This window comes from Zingiber officinale, chromosome 6A (genome assembly GCF_018446385.1).
Source record: "Zingiber officinale cultivar Zhangliang chromosome 6A, Zo_v1.1, whole genome shotgun sequence".
NCBI lineage: Eukaryota > Viridiplantae > Streptophyta > Magnoliopsida > Zingiberales > Zingiberaceae > Zingiber > Zingiber officinale.
This window is the reverse complement of record NC_055997.1, coordinates 141,773,752-141,795,334: the sequence shown is the minus strand read 5'-3', so window position 1 is coordinate 141,795,334 and position 21,583 is coordinate 141,773,752. Positions and strand designations below refer to the sequence as shown.

General features: G+C 41.1%; 3 protein-coding genes across 3 annotated transcripts; 2 read left to right on the top strand and 1 right to left on the bottom strand.

Moving 5' to 3' along the window:
• Nucleotides 1–170: 170 nt before the first annotated feature.
• On the top strand, nucleotides 171–10,110 carry LOC121998396 (probable peptide/nitrate transporter At3g43790). The gene is made up of 17 exons (XM_042553324.1): nucleotides 171–579; nucleotides 2,758–2,798; nucleotides 3,804–3,864; nucleotides 4,089–4,191; nucleotides 4,286–4,388; nucleotides 4,488–4,541; nucleotides 4,633–4,695; nucleotides 5,758–5,807; nucleotides 5,882–5,957; nucleotides 6,872–7,066; nucleotides 7,602–7,689; nucleotides 7,984–8,069; nucleotides 8,179–8,286; nucleotides 8,987–9,031; nucleotides 9,112–9,200; nucleotides 9,633–9,676; nucleotides 9,814–10,110. Exons 1-17 carry the CDS (start codon nucleotides 429–431, stop codon nucleotides 9,909–9,911), a joined length of 1,455 nt encoding a protein of 484 aa, XP_042409258.1. The 5' UTR covers nucleotides 171–428; the 3' UTR covers nucleotides 9,912–10,110.
• Nucleotides 10,111–10,402: 292 nt separating this feature from the next.
• On the bottom strand, nucleotides 10,403–11,988 carry LOC121995405. Its single transcript, XM_042549152.1, has 3 exons — nucleotides 11,946–11,988; nucleotides 11,219–11,437; nucleotides 10,403–11,159 (listed from the first exon to the last, which is right to left on the bottom strand). The coding sequence occupies exons 1-3, from the start codon at nucleotides 11,986–11,988 to the stop codon at nucleotides 10,618–10,620; spliced, it is 804 nt and encodes a 267-aa protein (XP_042405086.1). The 3' UTR covers nucleotides 10,403–10,617.
• A 3,889-nt stretch (nucleotides 11,989–15,877) lies between these two features.
• LOC121995404 lies at nucleotides 15,878–16,504 on the top strand. The gene is made up of 2 exons (XM_042549151.1): nucleotides 15,878–15,913; nucleotides 16,031–16,504. The coding sequence occupies exons 1-2, from the start codon at nucleotides 15,878–15,880 to the stop codon at nucleotides 16,502–16,504; spliced, it is 510 nt and encodes a 169-aa protein (XP_042405085.1).
• The last annotated feature ends 5,079 nt before the right edge of the window (nucleotides 16,505–21,583 follow it).

Here is a 21,583-nt window from a genome sequence, read left to right as displayed (position 1 = left end):
ATTAATATAAAGAATAAAGGCATAATTCGAAAGAACCGTGATGGCGCAAGGCTCCGTAGAATTTGCGTGCCCATTTTTCCAAACATGTGCGACACGCAGCTGCGGACGTCTGTCGCCACAATCTCGCGCGATGCGACACGCTGAACCCGCCTTTTCTTAGCCCCCAACGCCTCTCTCGCTGATCCATCAGCCGCCACGGTCCCCCTTGCGGTTCTCTTTTCCCCTCTCTTTTCCATTGGCCAGCCTTCCCAGAAGCTTCAAATGTTACAGCTCGGTGACGCACGAAGTGAGCTATTCCGCGGTCTGTCTTCGTCAGACTGGAAAAGCTTTGAAATTGCGGTAGGCTTTACAAATTTTATAGGCTGGATCGGTGTTGTTGTCTGGTGGTCGTAGCTAGTTAGGGCGGCTTCTCTGGAGCAGTGTTTGAAATGGATGATGATGCTAAAAGTGATACGAGGCCTCTGGTGAAGGTGTACCATGAGAATTGTCCCGGATGCAAGCAGGAGCAGAAGAATGAGGTTCACCGAGGAGTTCCCTATAGGGATTTCATCTTCATTTGGATCGTCTCGCTGTGTTCTGGTAAGTCGATTTTCACTCTGCCTCTGGACTTTGCTCCTCTTACAGATGTTCTAGCCTTAGAGACTAGAGTTCAATCTCTCAAAATTAAAATGCCCTAAGTAGACTTTGTGCCTGTTAGCGTCAGATTCCTATGCCAGAAGAACCGGCTGCAAATGGAAAAGTGCCTGGGAAAAAGTTTTCCCGGGCTTTGTTTCTCACTTTTTCATTGGACGTGAATGGGAGGAAGTGGTTGGGGATTTCCAATTTCATCCTAGCATTACTTGTTTTCATCCGGTTAATGGTAAAAAAAAAAATGGCCAATTGCCTAAAAATCCTTGGCCCCAGGCCAGAAATGGTCATAACATAACAAACATTGAATATTAAGGGCACCGTATCTATAACACAACATATCAAGCAGTAATACAAAGTAAATTGATGACAAAACATTTAGTATCTAATTCTGTCCGAAAACGGGAAGGTGGCTAGCTGGGAATGTGGCTGCTACGTTGACTTGATGTAGACCGTGCCCCGCTCTGCAAAACAAGCAAGTCAGTGTCGAGCCAGGAAGGGGTCCCGGCGTTTGTCCTCCGACGCTCAAGTCAGTCACCGGAACTGTAGAAGAATGTGGAGCAACAGTAGGACAAATACAAACAATGAATAATGCGTACCTCCGCCGTGTATGGACCCCCTTTATATAGAGCCCTGGTGAGCGACGTGCACACTCCTCTAGGTGTGAGCACGTTTTCTAATGTGTCCTATGAAAGGATCTGTCAGGAAAGTGCCTCTGACACCATATCATAACAGGGCATGCATACCTCTGACAAGACAGTAGAAGCTTCCGCCGTACGATTCGCCTGTTGACCATACCTTGTGTTAGCGACACTATCTCCCAAATGGATGTTGAGAGATACGATGATGATTCCGCTACTCGACCGAGCGGGGTAGCCGCTTGATTGGGGACTCCTCCGCTCGGTCGGCCTCGACTGTTCTTCTTTACGGCGATTGGGTATAGTAGACTGCCACCTCTCAATCGGACAAGCGATCGGGTCTCTTGGCATTCTGCCGCTCTGTACTGAACGTCTGGCGATCTTACCATATTGTTCCGAGCTAGATGGGCGGTCAGCTCAGCCAATCCTGTTTCCGATCAGACATTGTCTGCCTCGACCGACCCTTGTAGTCGACCTCTGCTCGGCCATCGTAGGCGATCCCTTTGACACCCTGACGTTGACCACCTTGACTTTGACCTCCACCTTGACAGTTGACTCATACCGGGTGGGCCTCCCTTTATCACCACATCAGTATCAAAATATGATAAGATGCTTACAATCATCGACCATATATAAAAAAGGACATTTGCTGTAACAATAACATTTCAAAAGAGTCATTGGCCAATGCTGGCTTTATTTTTACACTCAACCAAGTTTTGGTCACTAGGGATAGTGGCCAAAATTTGTTTGAGCACCAAAGTATAATATAAAATTGTTTAAAATCACATCATAGGTAATAAATAACCATAACATTCCACTCAACTAAATTTTGATCAAAACTTAGTTACTGTAACGGGTGGAAGGGGGGATGGTGCTGTTGAAGGTAGTTTGAGCAGAGAGGCATGAGGGGTAATTAAATGAAAAAGCAGGGTGAAGTTTAAAAATAGGGACCTTTACAAGGCAATTAGCTAAAATTTTAAGCAAAAACTTATATTTTTAAACACTTACTTTTATATAGTTTTAAATATTTAATTGTAAAACACTCCTTTTTCAATTCAAAGAATCACAAATAAGGAAATCTTTCTTTATTTGTGTTTTAGTACTTTATAGCATGCCTGTGTATCAAAATAAGAGGAACTTTTTTGGATGAAGATGGCTATATTTTTGGATGAACATTTTTGGAGAATAAATGGTAATCCCTGCCAGTGTATGAGAATATGCTGGTACAATGTTAATTTAGAAAATTCAGGCAAACTAAAATAAAAAGAACCATAATTGTTCTGCATACATATTTGAGGAGTTTCTGCATGACTGTTCAAAATTATTTTCAGCTGTATTTTGCTTTCTAGAAAAATATTAGAGTAAGTTCTGTTAGTTCAGTGATTGGATTAAACAAGTTCATGTAGATTTTTTATTTAATTTCTTATAATTCAATTTCTTTGACAATGTGTTAATTTGAGTTTGGTTTAACTGCTTGTATTTTTTTTCCCAGCTTTACCAATATCATCCTTATTTCCTTTCTTGTACTTCATGGTACGTACAACGAAACTTGACTTCAAATTTCTTGTTTAAGCTGCATTAATACTGAGCCTCATGCTTGCCTCATTACATCCAATCTATATCGAAACGATTGATAAGAGAAGCTTAAATCAGTTTTTCATTTCATATGATTTAGTTTTGGAACAAATGGTGGTCCAAACTCTGTTGCTATAACCCTGTAACTAAAACATTATTCCATGTGATTTTCATCATGAATATTGACTGGATAGTCAGCATAATAACACCTCTCAACATCCATATTTTCAAGATAGATTATAAGGAAATAAAGATGAGGTGTTTGATATTTGTGAAGCTAAATTTAAGACTTTCCTTGAACCAAAAACTCAATGTTGGAAATTACTGACTCTCAAATAAATCTCTGAACACATGTTGTGACCTATAGAAGCACGTTATCAAGGACCACCTGTCCTAATTGACAGTCGGAGACAAAAAGTTGAAATGCCAATGACTCAATTGGTGCTATTTTATATATAAACTCTGTATTTCATGAAAATTATGTCTCCTATTTGATCCATCAGAAGTTACCTCACCTATTTTAGTACTAAAGAAGTACAGTGCATGTGATGCTCATGATTACTGTTCATTAGTCCATTGATTTCATATACTGAGTAGATAATGCATTTGATCAAAAGTGCATCAATCTGCAATTTTCAATCTGTATTCTGGAAGGACCATGACTGTTGAAACAGATCTCTTATTGTTTCTGCAATTGCTGCTATAATATCGATACAAATTTTATGGGCTTTTTACATGCTTCTTGATGTACACTTGAAAGGACACTGAGTATATTGCAATATTTCCTGTTTTAGTGTGTTGAGGATGTTTTCCTATGTTCCTTCTAACTATTTATGTCATGATGTTCAATATTTCTGATTATAATCACACTATTCAATCTGTAATAAGTTTGCTAGAAATTTTGTCATCACTGGATTTTGAGGCTGGACTATCTCATTAGCCTTCTCCATTATAACATGTTAGATAAGAGACTTGCACATTGCGAAAACAGATGAAGATATTGGATTTTATGCTGGATTTATAGGTAATACTTCTAAAGACTCATTCCTCCATTAGTATGGAATATGGATAATATATCACATATGACGGTAATACTTCTATAAGCTCCATTCATTATTCCTCTTAATATCTTGCTTATCACTCTCAATATGATAAAGGTCAAAGAAAACAATCGTTTCTTGGAGTATAACTGAGGAATTGAATATCTGTGGAGATATTTTTTGAAATATAATCTGTTTCTGATTGAAGGATCTTCATTTATGATTGGAAGAGCCTTGACCTCAATATTTTGGGGAGTTGTGGCAGATCGTCGTGGAAGAAAACCAGTTATAGTCATTAGTATCTTTTCAGTGTATGAATTATGTGACTCCTTGTTCATTAATAAATCAATTCTTAATTTTTCTGAATGATGAATACATGAATTTTGTTTCCTTGATTTCCTTCAGAATGGTTTTCAACACACTTTTTGGTCTTAGCACAAGCTATTGGATGGCCATTATTTCTAGAGCACTTCTTGGATGTCTTAGTGGTTTGCTTGGTCCAATAAAGGTTTGTTATGTTGATAGTCAGCTAGAAATTACTTTCCAAAAATATTAATTACAAATGTTATAGTTTGTAACTAGGAGATTGCTGTGGAATTAAATGCAGGCTTATGCTTCAGAAGTTTGTCGAAAAGAATATCAAGCTCTAGGCTTATCCCTTGTAAGAATCTCTATGATATTACTTGATCTTCTTCAATGCCCCACAACTAGATGGTTATAATCAAGCTTAACATCCAAATATTTACTTCTAGGTTAGTACCTCACGAGCAATAGGGTTAATTATAGGTCCGGCCATCGGAGGATACCTTGCCCAGGTACTTATTTAATTGATGTCATTCACGAAAAACCTATTGGATATTCTGCTAGTGTTGAACGATTTGTTTATTTGAGTTTTTTTTGTAGATCAAATAGATTTTTGATTTACTTTTATTTGTGATTCTTGGTTATTTGTTTTTTTTACAGAAAATTTAAGTTATTAAGACTCCAAAGCATCTTTTTTGAACATCTAAAAAGCCTCATCTGTGTGCCTCTAACCCATTTACTAATATGTTTTTGCCATCCTTATGTGACACTGGCGGCTTCTCCATTTTTAATTCTAAAAGAAATAAAATTTTCCAAGAACTGGAATCACATTCATAAAGTAACATATATTTTTACTATAATTGTAGAGCAAAAATTAGCCTATGTACTGCAAAAGACACTTTTGACTAATTACAAAAGGACTACTAGTTTTAAGAGGAAGATGATCCCTAATTATACATCTTTGATTGTTAAGTTGTTTTCTAATTTCAGGAGATTGTAGTTTCTTCAGTACTTGAGTGCATAGTTAAACTAATCTATACTTAAGAAGTGCCTAAATATTGAAGTCTACATATTCTATCCTTGTTTTGCTATTTGTCTTCTTTTGGGGAAAAAATGTGAAAATGATCCATCAGTTTTATCTTGAAATATTCAGAAACACACTATTGAAAATATTGCCTGAGGTGCACCCTAGAGCACTCTTATCATGAAAAAGTAGATTGTAGAAGCATAACTCCACCACTGAAACTGAACTATAAAGTATGAGTTTTTTTCATTTCCATTTAAGATCCAACCAATTAAGATGCCATCTTAGCCAACCAATTAAGATATCATCTTGACTCTTGTGTTGGGATTTTTCTTTGTTCCTCATGCTTGTTTGCTTTCTGGTTTATTACCTTTTGATATTTCTTTGCTTCTAGTATTCATGCTATCTCCTTTTCTGTTTCATTATCAGTTGAAGCAGTTTTATAATGAAGCAGTTTTCCCAGTTTTTATTTTGAAACGAATATCCTTTTCATTTCAAAGAGGAAAATGAGAACAAGTAACTACATGTTTTTTTGGTTTACATATGTCAGCCTGCAGAGAAGTATCCAAATGTGTTCTCGAAGGACTCATTGTTTGGCAGGTGAAATAGAAATATCAATGACCTGTGCTACATATTTTCACCCCAATGCTAAATAGTTTTAAAATTTAATCCAGGTTTCCTTACTTCCTACCTTGCTTGTGTATATCTCTCGTGGCAGCTGTTGCATTGGTTACCTGTTTATGGCTTCCTGTAAGTTTTAGTTGACTATTTGTTTAGTTCATTTAGCAAACAGGATTTTTTTAGAGTGTTTATGCTGGCAAATATCTTAATGAAAATCATAATTCAGTATCCTGTACCTTGTCCGTATACGAAATTATACAACTGAACCTATAGCTTCTTTCTAGTAACAACTGATCTTCAAAAATTTAATTGTTGATTGCTGTTGATGAAATTCTACAGTTTTCAACTTTTAGCAGCATGCTTATTCACTGGTTATACTTAAGTATTGATCTAGCAAAGAGAAATGTGCATGCATCTGGGATATTTTGGATAAATCTTATACATAAATCCAAGATGAGGCATCAATGAATCAAGATCACAGAATCAAGGAGTATAAATAATGGTTGTCTAGGTTCATTTACCTGACCAAGATGGAGCTTGAGAATTTCTTGTCGGAACCACATTCTGTTTGACATACTTACACTGGAGGGATTTTGATTCGACCAGCTAATTGTGAAGGACCTCTATGACCTTTCAACTTAGCCCTCTCAAGTCTCAATAGTTCATGCTGGGTTGAGTTCTGAGACTTTCTTATCTATTAAGAATCCAGTTCTGTTGAACATCGACAATGAATCCAAATACTCTACATATTGGCTACTTCTGCAGTATACGTGAAATGATTTCTAGACTGATATTATAATTTGTTGTTTTACTCGTGCTTCTCTTAGCCTAGGGGGAGGGGACACCTAACCTTATGTCCTACCTTTCAATTAGCTGATAGGATGTCAAACCAAGTTCATTTCATAGGGGATGATCAATCTTATTGAAGTTGGTGCTTTTGGCTTATATCTGATTCCATTTTATTGCTGAGAATGTATCATCAGAGGATCACTTTATCGTGCAGCTCAATATATCTTTGTATTTTATGGTCCATTCTTTTGCAGGAGACTTTGCACATGCACCATGAAAAAATTGATGATCTAGAGGGTTCATTGTTTGGGTATGAGGCAAAAGAAACTAGTGATGAAACTGAAGAAACTATGCTGGAAGCTAAGCAAAGCTTGATTAGGAATTGGCACTTGATTTCTGCAATCACTGTTTATTGTGTCTTTGCTCTTCAAGACATGGCATACTCTGAGGTAGCATGATTTTCATGAACATCTATTTATCTATGCTTTTTACAAGGTTATCCTCCTTAGTCACCATGATTTACCTTCTTTGTGTCTGTGTTGGTCTTGGGGCGGGCTGGCGAGGGCGCTGGGGCAAGCGCTTCGCCTTTGCCACTTTTTACAAGGTTATCATTCTTGTGATGCATGGAACACATTGTTCTGTTAATAAAAGTATGAAGCATACACATGTAATGATTAATCTGGTTAGAGAAAGAAAAACATAATGAGAACAAAGAGCATGTTTTGTGGAATATATGGCAAACTTTGACAAATATGCAAAAGAATGTTATCCTAAATCATGGGACACAATAAATAGCAAGTGTTTTAGAGTAAAAACAATTAGTTCACATGCCTTATTCTTTTATGAAAAAAAAATACTTGCTCTTCAAAAATATAATTCCGGCTAACATTAATTGTGATGTACGATAAATAAGGAGTTAGCATGAGGAAGTTATCATTTCTGTTTCTCAAACTATAGTATGATGCAAATACTATAACATTTCAGATTTTCTCTTTATGGGCTGTGAGCAGCAAAATATCTGGCGGTTTGAGCTTTTCATCTAAAGACGTTGGTGAAGTGCTTGCAATCTCAGGTAAATATGTCAATGCATCTAGTAGGCACTGTAACATGGTCATAATTGATCATTAAATTGAACTGCATGTGCAATTAACTGACAGGTTCCGCATTAGCTGGAATAGTTGCATCATATTTCGTCAATAACCTAAATATGCTAATTTGTTAGTTTCAATTTAGAACTTGCATACCACTTGCCAAAAGTGAGAGTGGTCCATGTAATTACGTTGCTAAAAAAATTAACTAAGATTATGACGTTATTCCCATAATTAGTATTTCCTGAATGCTCAGTTGTTGGCTTGTTCCTTTATAGGTTTCAGTCTCCTGATGTATCAACTGTTTCTTTATCCACTTTTAGAGAAGTACCTAGGACCCATCCCTTCAACTCGTGTTGCAGCGGTATCAATGAAATTTCATTTGTTTGTATTCATTTGTGTCATTAAATATTGATATACTTATATTTTTAAGCATAGGTTAACATTTTTTAATACGACTATGTTCTGTGCAGATTCTTTCTATACCACTGCTAACCAGTTACCCATTCATGTCTAAGCTTTCTGGATTTCTACTTCTTTTAGTTGTAAACTGTGCTTCCTTCTTGAAGAATATTTCTTCGGTGAGAATTTATCTTTCTTTTGCAGTACCATGTACCAAGTAAGATGTATCAATATTTGCATGTTGAACACACCTGACGTGTTTATGCAACATAAATTGTTGCACTGGGTTGCTATTTTACCTATTCCCCCTAGGTGGTTTGGTATCGATGATGAATCATAGGGTGATAGACAGAAATCAAACTGCTATTTATTCAGAGTTAGTGGTGACTAGTTAAAATAAGAATTCTTTCTTCCAATGTATATTCAACCCAAACGATTAGTGTGAGTTAAAATATCACTCCTTTGAATAATTAATGGAATCGTCCAATTGATGCTCATTTGGTAAACATGGTGATAGCTGGAGTAAGACAGAATTATGAAAATGTGATACATCGCTTTTTGCAAGCAGTACTCCTTTGTCATCAGTAGGTAGTAATCTTTTGTATTACCTGCTATGTCATACTAGCATGAGCTATGAAACTCCACCTTATTTTCTTAGGGCAAAAAATCGTTTAACCTGAATGCAGACCAGTTTTATTGAAATGGATGTGACCTTTTGTAATAGTATAGAAAATCCTATACCTTCGAAATTAATGGGGAAAAACATGAGAATATATCTGCATGAAATCTATCCTTGAGAATTTCGTTTGAAGATTTTTTCATTTTTTTAATGCTTACCTTAGAATGCTACTTTAACCATGTTATTGACAATTTAATCAGGTAACAATTATTACTGGGTGTAATATCCTACAGAATAATGCAGTGGTAATCCTCTTTGCGCATGGTTGTATTAGACAAATTCCTTTTACAAAAGCATTTTTATTGACTTTCACAACACTTTACAGTCTCAGCATCAGAGAGGTGCTGCAAATGGTATTTCTGTCACAGCAATGTCTGTTTTTAAAGCTGTTGCTCCAGCAGGTGGAGGAGCTTTGTAAGTATTACAGTTATTCTTGTAATAGCACTCTTGATATGTCGTAGTATGGTTCACATATATAAATTTAAACTGCAATGAATACCATAGATAGATCAAAGAAGAATTTGTTCCATTTCAACAGGGATAGGGAGGAATACTGGAAGAGAAGAATTAAATTATCTACTGCCTTCAACTGATAGGTTTCAATTCAGAAGAGTAGAGAAATAAAATGTAAATGTGAACTAGAATTTACAAAGGCCTAACCATCATACCTTTACCGAAACATTATATCCAAGAGACAGATTGGTTAAGGTTGTATCTTTAACTTGAATTGCCGGCCTTATCCATCAACAGAAGTGCTTACCAATGGGTTTCATCTAGTAAGATTCCTCGGAACACATATCCTAGTGCCTAATTTCATTTTTCTTTTTGGAATTTGCTGTGTCGCAGATTTTCATGGTCACAAAAGCGTCAACAAGCTTTCTTCTTACCAGGTATATCGTTGTTTCCTGTTGATAAGACAGTGTTCATATTAATCTTTCTTATGTTGTAGCTGGAAAACAGGAATTTAAACTGGAAAACTGTTGGCTTTTCGAGGCAAGCTAGTGAATACTAATTGGTGTATTTGCAGGCGACCACATGGTATTTTTTACCCTCAATGTGGTTACAGCAATCGGGTTGATGCTGACCATGAAACCATTTCTAACTCAACCAAGCAGTAAGAACTGAGAAAGCCTTAGCTAAGTTTTAGATATACGTTTGAAGGAGCATGGATTACTGATGAAGCAAGACGGCCGATGCTGATTTGTGAGGAACATGACAGTAAATAGTAATCTTCGGACAGCATATCATAAACATGTAAAGTCATGGAAACATTAGGAATGTTAATCTAAGTGTTAAATTCATTCAAATTTTGAATATGTTTTCAGCTAATCGCGTCATTCTAACGCAAGCATGACGTCATGCGGGATCGCCGCTGTGGGGTGTAGCCATACCCGTCGCGGTAGCTACTCGAACGTGTCAAAGAGCGTGGGCGAGTCAAAAGTCAAAACTTGGACTTTGGACGATGAGCCGCCTTAATTAATTAGGCTTGTCTGCTCATGCAGCATCAACGACCGATGTGGTGGTAGTTTTGTTGGCCATTAATCTCGTACGAACTTGCCATGTTTCAGTGGAGCAGGAGAGAGAGTAAATATGGCAAGTTTGTGGTATTTTCAGTATCATCAAAGCATTTTATCTATTGTTATTATTAACCAATCACTATTGATCACCCAATACTACATCAAGTACGTGATTGATTGCTAAACCCCACTGCACATTACCAGGAGTCGGTTAAAAAGTACACACAGCATTTTTTTTTTTTTTGGTTTTTTGTTTTTGGTGTTTTGAACGAAGGAAGGGAAAAATAAAGGAGGTAAACAGCATGTAACGTCCGTTACATGATTCCCCACGACTCGAGGGTGGGGAAGGCCGGCGAGAATGCCACGTCGGCGTCGAAAGCCGGGAATTCCAACGACGCACCGAGCAAACCGACGCCGTTGGCCAGCAAGAGCGCCGAGGTGTCGAGCGTGGGCAGGCAGAGCTGCTGCAGGGCCGCGCGGGAGCCCGGCGCGGCCCGGATCGGCTCCGGCTTGACCAACGCGTCGGAAGCGGGCGGCTGATTCCCGACCACCTGGATGCCGGTGACGCGCTGCACCATCTCCCGGAAGTTGGCCGGGTCGGCGTTGATGTAGGTCGTGGGCGACCGCTTCGAGGCGCGCGACCTGCGCTTGGCGACGCGTGCCCCGGAGGCAGGGCCGAGCGGCCGGTTCCGCGGCTGGATGGGCGCGGCAGAGGGGGCGAGCTGGCGGTTCTGGTGGAGGAGGAAAGGGGAGGAGGAGTGGGGGGGAGGGGGGGGGGGTACTGGTGGTGGCTCCGCCGGAGGAAGAAGTGTCCGAGAGCGAGATCTGGAGGGCGCGGGTGAGCGCCTCGTTGTCCCTGGCAAAGGCCTCGCTCATCCACGCCGACTCCGAGTGATACAACCACGGATCGAGCACCGAGCAGTCCTCCGCCATCATCAAACCCCTCTTCTCTCTCTCTCTCTCTCAGCAATCGATCCAAAAGCGGCGGATTTGGGATGGGAATGGGAGTGAGGGGTTGTGAGTGGGTGGGGCGGGCTTTAATAGGCGCGGCCAGCGGGCCACGTGTACCTCCAGCCTCTGGTGTCGGATAACCGCGGTCCAGCGGCTGGCGTCGCGTTGGAGCGCCTTTTTCTCCTGTTACAAAAATACAATAAAATTAAAAATAACACATAAATTTTGATTTTATTTGAATTTATTTTTATGGAATGGGGGACGTGGATATTCGTTGACCGTCAAACCGCGTCGTCTGAGCAACCATGTTTATTTACTATGGTGCCACCAGTATTGTGGCGAAGAGAATAGACCGTATTTTCAAGTTATTTACGACTATGACCTTCAACGGCGCAACGAAGATGAAGTCGGAACTGGAAAGAGGATGAAGGGGGTGGTCGGTCGGTGCAATTCCCGCAAGAGCTAGGGGTGTTTTGGGTATCGAAGCCGGAAAAACAAGGCTGTGCGCAGCAGTGACGTCAGGCGCCCCTTGAATGAGCGTAGCTATTGGCTGTCGCTTCTCTTTCTTTGAAATAGAATCTTTGCTCTAGGTGATCAAGCCTGTTTGTTTTTTGAAATATGATTATAATCTATACTCATTCACTTCTCTTATGCATGAACAAGTTGCAGCGTCATCATCCTTCCTCATCACTTGTCACTGTTTGTTCGTCTTTGCTAAAATCATTGCCGGTCATTGTTGAGGTTGAACCGGCAACAAGCTAAAATATATCAGAAGATAAGAGATAAATGAGGTTTGGGTAGACTCTAAGAAGATGTGAGATCGATGAGAATTATTGGAAGTACGAAGATAATGTGCTAGTCATGATGAATGATCAAATGATATAAACTTTGGAGAACTACGAATTATAGTTTAATGCCAAATTGAAATGGCTCACATGGATGCAAAGATGATATATTATAATTGTATCTTTAAAAATCAACATCAAATATGATCTGGTTGAACCTCTATCAGATAATATTTATCTCATTTAATTAGAATTTAAATTCTAAGAAACTGAATTGTGTTGACTTTGAGGAGCAGGAGTCTCTTTCACTGGCTGGGTAAGGTGGGCCCAATCATCTGGTGTTTGCCAGCGAGCATTGACTTGATAGTCCAAGTCTACTGTCATTTCCATGGAACTCAGTCGAATCAATCCTTTTAGTGGGGTTAACCATGCAATTGACTTGGTCAAACCCTATCCCCAAGAATATATCATCAGGTTTTTTATCTTTTTCCCTCAAACCAGAAGTATTTTATTAGTGAAGATCTTTAATCTGAAGTTAGGGAGTCTTCTATCGACGCCCCCAAGTTTCATCAGTTTAAAGACTGCCTTTGTTTGTTTGTTTTTGTAATTCTAATTATTTTAGAACCTAAATTTATGATTTTGAATGGCGAAAGATACTGTTAGATTCTTAAGAAACAAGTCTATTTAGGTTTCTTTTCATTCAAATGAATTATTAAGAAGTTGTATGAGTCAAATTATCTCTAAAGTGTAATATATTCAAGTCTCTTGAAATAGTTTAAAGTCAAGAATGATGTTTCTGGTGATGGGAAGCAACATCAAGTTAAATACTGATTGGCGTACTCATGCCACATGTGTGGTACAATAATGTCCTCTCAGATTGGTACGATAGTTAAGCTATAGAGTATTATCATATGAGATTTTAGGATCAAAACTTGACACGTCCAAGCATATCTTCTCCTATGCCTTACCACTTGTGTTAATGGCTATTAGTTATCCGTGATTTATCTTTTCCATGTTGACCTAGGGATTAGTTGGCGGCGATGTTGAAATGAACGAATCATCTTTTTATCACATGTGTGGCACACATGATATGCCATGCATTATAATTTGTTATAATTACCATGATAAGAGGTGAAATGGATTTCTTAAATAATAAGGATTAAAATCTTACCCACCCAGGGTATATTATACTTAAAAGTTTGAAAGTTGTAATGTTAGATCATGCGTAGGATTGATCTGTGCTTTATCATTTATCCGAATAATTAGTGAAAAGTTTTTATAGGATCACACTGATGACCTTTTAAGATTAATCAGATAATAAAAATTGAATATCTAGATTTAAAAAAAAAAACATGTGTGGCACAATCATGAGATTAAAATGGAATTTGCAAGCCCTTCGAATTATTCTCTTCCTCTTCTTTTTCCTTACTGAAAGTTCAAACACTGCAGTCCAATTGGTTGGACTGACTGAAAAAAAAATTAAAAAAGGCAGTCAGAATGATTTTGATGTTCTACCTTTTCCTGGTGATTACTGATTAGATCTAATAAAAGCTGAGGTTTCATCTGCAAGTTGTAGCAGAATTGTGAATATGCAGTGGAGTGGAGGTGCCCTTTTGACTCCTTCATACATCTCAACTGATCCACCATAAGAATTTAGATGTTTGAGTTCCATGGTTTGATACCTTGAATAAGTAGTCTTAATACTTTATCTCGGCATCTTCAATATTCTACATGTCGGAGCACCTTCCAATCTAGAAATAGTCTGATTCTAAGTCCCGAATTTAATCCTTTTCGATCACCCCTCCAAATGGAATAGATCTTCATAAGCAGATCCTTCCCAGACAGGAACCCTGCAAAATATGACCAAGACCTGTACAAGGTAGAATGGGACGCACGCTCCGCCACAATGAGTTCCCCAAGGGGGTGCAACTAAATCATCCTTAATGATCTGAACCAGAGCCTACCTAACAAAACTCTCGGCCGTCGGTCCTGAGGCCATCGACAATCCTACCTCAAATTCAAGTCTTGTAAAAGCTTGCTCACCCGTATCCAGCAAAATCACACATGTAAATTGTTTTATTTGACAAAATCACAAGAATTCCCATCCTGCTATAGCATATTTGATTTCATTCTTTATCTTGTGATAGACAGTGTTACAAATCATAAGAACTTCGAATTGAAGATATCCTATATGAAAGAACACATTGTCTTTTTATTTGGGTTCACCTAATTCATTCATTTTGAAATTAACGATTCAAATTTAGTCCTTTTAGTCCTATCTGAAGAAGCACTTTGTCCCTTCCAAATTAACGATTCAAATTTAGTCCCACTTTGTTCCCTTCACCTAATCTCGCCATCGCCGAGAGGTTGCCATCGCTACATCTCTCTCTCTCTCTTTTTAATAACTCAGTGATATGGTGCATAAAACAGTTAAGGGGACACGACAGTCAGAAGTTAAGAAAATGTGATAGTCAAAAGTCAAGGAAACGTGACAGTCAAAAGTCAAGAAGACGTGACAGTCAAAAGTCAAGAATACGTGACAGTCAAAAGTCAAAAAGACGTGACAGTCAAAAGTCAAGGAGATGTGACAGTCAATATACGGAGTAGGACCACCTGGGATCACCCGGCGTATAAAGCCAGGGCGAGGTCTACCGGTCGAGAAACCAGGTCTCCAGCAGGACGCGTGATCAGGACCAAGCCCGACCTGGCTTTACCGATCGAGCGTTCTCCAGTTAGCTCGTGTAAGCAGACTTGTCATTCTCGATCGGGTCTGAATCATAAAAGCCGGCAGAAAGAGACTCCGATCACATCCCTCCATTCACTCAGTCTGTTCATCAGTACTTAGCGGACCGACCCGAGCTGCCTCGGCAACACCGGGTTAGGACAGTAGGTGTTATGCGACAATAAGTCAGGGAATCGTAACCACCTGTCAGAGAATACCTGCTGCATGTCAGGTAATATTTCAGCGGTTGAGATCCTCTACAAGTAGAACCTTACTCCAGTCTATAGGAGAAGGCCACGTTTCCTCCACTATTCGACAAGTCCTAACACCCAACACCCTCTGACAGGGCTCAATCTCCAGAAGGTACGCACTGTCATATAAAAAGGGGCACCCTCTCCCTTGCGCAGGTAAGCTCATTTGCCCACTTATATACTTTTCTTCTTCCTTTGTACTTTGCTCTTCTAGGAAAAAAGTACCTAACTTGAGCGTCGAAGGGCCTACTTCGGGGACTTTTCTCCTGATTTTTGGTCTCTAACGTTATGTGTGCTTGTCTGAGTGTGTGCAGAGTTCTAGTACCACCAGTTCAAATCCGGTAGTCCTTCAGGGCCACGTGGGGGTCTATTCACCGAATCCTGCACGACCGCAGCATCATAGTCTCTCCTCCGTCAATACCAGCAACACCTCATCCGATCTTCATCCGACTCAGATTCCGAATAGGATCAATTTGGCACCGCCTGTGGGAATCTTCTTCGCCTGTTCTGGAGCGTAAAGACGGAGGACACCGGCAGAATCAATGTAACCATGACGGCCGGATAATACGAACTGTACAAGGAAGCCAAGAGGCGGGCGACCTTTGAAAAACAGACCACCACTTCTCGACCATACAAGATGTAGGCAATTTCTAAAGAGCCAACCCATGCTTCTGACAGGGGGTCCAAAAGAAAATAGCCCGAGAAGTTTCCCCCAACCTTCTATAGGGAGTCGAGCCTTGATTATTATCATAAGGGCCCGAATGACTATAACAAGAAGGAGCAACTGCAGGCTTCTGTGGCGGAAAGCTCCCCACCCAAGGATTCTAAGAAAGGTAAAGCTATAGTCCTTAGGGAAGACCTCAGAATGGACCCTGAGGAGCAAGTTCCCTTCTCTGCAAGGGTGCTTGGGGAGAAGTTACCCAAGGGATACATGCCTCATGCTATCGAAGAATATGATAGTAGTCAGGACTAGGAGGATCATCTCCGTAAGTTTAGGAACGCTGCTCTGTTGCATCAGTACAATGATGCTATTAAGTGCTCATTGTTTCTGAATACTTTATCCGGCTTGACACAAAAATGGTTTGACGGATTACCGAACGGGCCCATCACTTATTTCCACGATTTCAAAACTGTGTTCTTGCGTCATTTCGTCAGCAGCAGGAAGTACCAGAAAATTGATCATTGTCTCTTTGCTCTTAAGCAAGGGTCAGCCGAGCCCTTGCGAAGTTATATCAAGCGCTTCAATCAGGTGGCTCAGGACGTTCCATCAGTCACCTCTAAAATACTGATGAGCTCCTTCTCTCATGGACTAGTGGAGGGAGAGTTCTTCCGGGACCTCATTCGGGATCTCGTGAAGAACTTTGACGAGATGCTAGGAAAGGCCGCTAGCTATATCAACGTGGAAGAGGCTCAGGTTGCTCGACGAAAAGCAGACAAGGTTCCTACTTCGACCAACAAACTAGAAAAGAGGCCACCTCAACCGCTAGCCTAGCCTCTTCCGCGTACTCGGGATGCCCGACCAGCCTTCGGTTCCGGTCTGGATACCTGACCGGTTCCACATGTGGCAGCTGTTCAAGCCCCAAGGCTTGGGCCATGGGGACCACGCTACTGCACTTACCATCACTCCCACACCCATGCCACTAGTGACTGCTTTCAGTTCGTCTGAGATTTTAGGTGTGCCGCTGAGTTGGGCCTACGTCCGTCAGAAATCGTACCCAGGACTCAAGAAAGGATATTGACCAACCAACAGGTCGCGACCGGGACAGGTCAACTCGGCAGACCTTAGCCGGACATTGCTAGACAGGGGAATCAGCAGCTCGACTGCGACCAGGAGCTTGGGGAAGTCAGGGAGGAAGAAAACCGGGGCAACGTGGTCGTCTGGGAGATCAGCATGATCTCCGGGGGGCCCACAGATGGGGATTCTGCCAGGACGCGAAAATCTCATGAGCGTCGTCTGAAGATATATGCTGTGGGATGCAGTCGAGATCAAGCTGCCGGGCCCATAATCAATTTTGGGCCACAAGATCTGGAGGGGTTGGAGCTTCCTCATGATGATGCTCTCATAATTAAGGTCATCATAGCCAACAATCGCGTGACCAGAGTTTTTGTAGATACCAGGAGTTCTATCAACGTGTTGTTCAAAAGTGCATTCGAGAGCATGCAGATCGACACCAACGAGCTTCAACTTGTGGCCACTTCATTGTGCGGCTTCACCGGCAATGAGGTACGCCCCATGGTCTAGATCAAGCTGATCATATCTTTGGGTAGTGAACCTCTGGTGCTGACAAGGAGGAGCACCTTCATTATCGTGGACTCATCGTCTTCCTATAACGTCATCCTGGGAAGACTGACATTACATAAGTTTCGGGCAGCAGTCTCCACTTTCCACCAAAAGATCAAGTGTCCCGTAGGAGACCAGGTCGGGGAAGTAAAAGGGGAGCAGTTGGTCTCTCACAGATGCTATATAGACATGGTGAAGGTAGAGGCTCGCAAGGCCCAGAGAACCCAGGATGGCAGGGTCCACGTCATCCAAGAGGAGTTGTTGCCTATAGCAGAGGAGCTCATCCCTTGGGAGGAGGTTCAGCTATATCCTGAGCGCCCTGAAAGCCTCACTCACATATCCAGCTATTTGCCTAGTGAGGTTAAGATGAACTTAATTCAGTGCTTGACTCGCAATAGGGACGTTTTCGCTTGGTCCCTTGAAGAGCTATCCGAAGTCAAGCCCGAGGTGGCCGAACATAAGTTACACCTTCTGCCTGATCCCCGGCCGGTTAAGTAGAAAAAGAGGAATTTCTCAACCGAGCAGAATAAGATCATCTGAGCTGAGGTAGATCAACTCAGGAAAGCAGGTCACGTTAGAGAGGTACAGTTCTCGTCCTGGCTCTCTAATGTGGTCCTGATTTCTAAGACCAATAATAAGTGGAGGGTCTGCTTCCACTTCCGCAACCTCAACCGCGCCAACCCCAAGGATTGTTACCCACTGCCCAGGGTCGATCAAATGGTGGACTCAACTTCGGGGTGCGAAAGGATTTGCATGCTGGACGCCTACCAAGGTTATCATCAGATTCCTCTGGCACGAGAAGATTAAGAGAATGTCAGTTTCATCACGACTGATGACACCTTCTGTTATACTGTCATGCCCTTTGGATTGAGAAATGCAGGAGCGACCTATCAAATAATGATGAATAAGATATTCAGAGAGCAGATAGGCCGTAATGTGGAGGTTTATGTGGATGACATACTCATTAAGTCCACTCTAGCAATTAATCTGATTGCCGATGTTGAAGAGACCTGCAACACATTATGACAATATGGATTGAAGTTGAATCCATTGAAGTGTCTATTCGGGGCTCGGGGAGGAAAATTTTTGGGATATCTCGTTACTAAGAGAGGAATTGAGGTCAGCCCTGAGAAAGTGTGGGCACTTCGAGGCATGAAGGCTCCTCAAAACCTAAAGGAAGCCCAGAAATTAGTGGGCCAGATAACTGCACTGTCTAGATTCATATCTCGATCGACAAATCAAGTGCTTCCCTTCTTCAAAGTGCTTAGAAGGGCGACTAAGTTTCAGTGGGATAAAGAATGCAATCAGGTCTTTGAAGAACTTAAGAAGCACCTTGAGACCTTACCTTCTTTGTTTAAACCTACGGTGGTAGAGCCACTTTGGGTGTACTTCTCAGCCACCCCTGAGGTCGTGGGGACAGTGTTGGTTAAGGAGCAAGATGATATACAGCGGCCAGTATACTTTTTTTGTCATTTATTGAAAGGGATCGAGTCTAGATACACGACCCTGGAAAAGTTAGTCTACGGATTGATGCTCATGGCTCGCCGCTTAAAACCCTATTTTTTGGCACATCCTGTTACAGTCCTGACCAATATCACCATGGGTAAGGCTCTCACTAACGTGGAGGTGGTAGGACGGCTCATCAAATGGGCAATCGAGCTAGGGGAATACGACATACAATACCAACCATGCACGACAATTAAAGCTTAGGCATTGGCTGATTTTTTTACAGAGGTTCACCAGGCAGATTCTGAGGAAACTTGGAAGGTTTATGTAGATGGGTCGTCCACCCAACAAGGAAGCAGAGTGGAGATCTTTTTGATATCCCCTCAAGAATAATCTTACAATTGGTCATCTGATTAAATTTCAGAGCCACCAATAATGAAGTAGAATATGAGACTTTATTAGCAGGACTGCAAGCAGCTCGACAAGTCGGTGTTGCTCGGGTCATTATATATTCAGATTCTCAGCTTGTAGCTCATCAAGTGGCAGGAAACTTCGAGGTTAACAGTGACAATTTACAAGTATACCGAGAAGCGTATGAGAAAATGAAGGAGGACTTTAAGGAGGTCACGGTAACTAAGATTCCTCGGGTAGACAACCAGCGGGCCGATGAACTGGCCAAAATGGCTAGCTCCTTGACCACTTGGGTACTAGACAGGTTGGTAGCTCAGACTTTCTTAGTAGCCCAAATAGACTTGCAGAATAATATTGAGGAGGTGATTGACTGGAGGGCTCCGATGATCAGTTATCTATAGCAGGGTGTCCTGCCGAATGATCCGAAAGAAGCTAGGCTGGTCAGGAAACGGGTTCATATGTACACCCTGATCGGGGATCAACTGTACAAGCGAACATTCTCCAGACCATTGCTCAAATGCGTAGGAGCGGAGGAGGCAGAATATGCTCTACGAGAAATACATCAAGGATGTTGTGGTAACCATATTGGAGGAAGAATGCTGGCTCGGAAAGTGTTGCTGGCCGGGTATTTCTGGCCCACTTTGCAGAAGGATACACAACGATTGGTGAACACTTGCTTGTCTTGCCAAAAACATCAGAATCTGACCTACCGCCTGACGGACACATTAAAAACCGCAATAGTCTCCTTCCCATTTGATCAGTGGGGCATGCATATTGTAGGACCTTTTCCCATGGCGCTGGGACAGAGATGATTCTTACTTGTAGCTATGGATTATTTCTCCAAATGGGTTGAGACAGAAGCCCTGGTCAGGATCACCGAGGGAGCCGTTATCCAATTCTTGTGGAAGAATACCCTTTGCCGATTTGGGATTCCTCACAAGTTGATTTCTGATAATGGAAGACAATTTCAAGGTCGTAAAATACAAGCCTGGTGTCAAGGGTTCGACATAACTCAAGCCTTTACGTCTGTAGCTTATCTTCAGAACAATGGGCAGATAGAGGTCACCAATAGAGAAATTGTCAGAGGACTAAAGGTCAAATTGGATCATGTTGGAGGCGATTGAAAGGAAAAGCTGCCCAATATCCTCTGGGCATACCGAACAACTCCTCGAGAGAGTACAGGGCTCACCCCATTCTATCTGGTCTATGGTAGTGAGGTGGTGGTACCTATTGAGGTTGGGGTTCTCTCGGTCAGAAGAATGCTATATGACCAAGGAAATACCGAGCGGTGACTATCAGAGCTGGATTTTATTAGTGAAGTTCACGAATGGGCGGCCATCCGGTTAACCGCGTATCGGCAAAAGATGCACCAAAACTACGATAGAAGGATGATGTCCTGATTCGTTGGAGAAGGGGATCTAGTTTGGAAGCGGACAAAACCCGTAGTAGAGTTAACTAAGTTGTCACCTCAGTGGGATGACCCATACAAAGTGATCAAAAAGCTGGCCTTAGGTGTCTATTATGTTGGTTGCTATGCGGAATATCATACCGGTTCCCCTGTAAAAATTTTTTGTATAAGTCCTAAACCTTTACTAACAACCTATTGTGTTCTTTAGAAATTAAATTAGGAATCGCAAACTGAACTTAACATTATTGATTCCAAATTTAACTTATTTGTTCTTAGTGGTTTAGACTTGGATCGCAAATGATACTTAACATTATTGATCCAAATCCACCCATGTTACAAATTTAATTAAATATTAATTTCATAAATTGACTTCTAGGTTAAACATGGCGAGGCACTAGGCCTTCTTGGGTATGCGAGCATCCACCACTTCCTAGACAAAGCCTTTCAATGAAATCTAATATTTAATTTCCTTATATAATCCTAGGTTTAACCAAATAGAACAATCAAATCACAAATTCGAAAATAAAAAAAAACACAAACTCGAATCACAAATTCGAAACCTAGAATCATATGCTTCTTGCGTTTGGTATTTCAAAAACTATATAAAGAAAACTAGTATGATGCGGAAAATAATTACTAGTTATACATTTCTTTGTAAGCAACAACCTCTTGATCTTCTATCGTATTCCTCTTCTTATCTCGGACGTTGTGTAAGCAACGATCTACCGAGATGAGAATCCACCAAATCTCCTTCTTCCTTCTTCCAAGTTTTGGCCAAGCACCTTTCTCCAAGAGATAGCAATTCTCGGCCACCAACCAAGCTCCAAGAGATGCAAGAGCAAAGCCTCCTTTCTCTCATTCTTCTCCTAGCAAGAACCGACCACCACAAGAACTCCAAGAAGGGGATGCACCGGCCACTAAAGAAGAAGAGAAGAGGAGAAGAATAGGGTCGGCCACACACCAAGGAAGAGAGGAGAAACTATAGAAGATATGTTGTGTGGTGAGACACCTCTACCCCCTCTTTT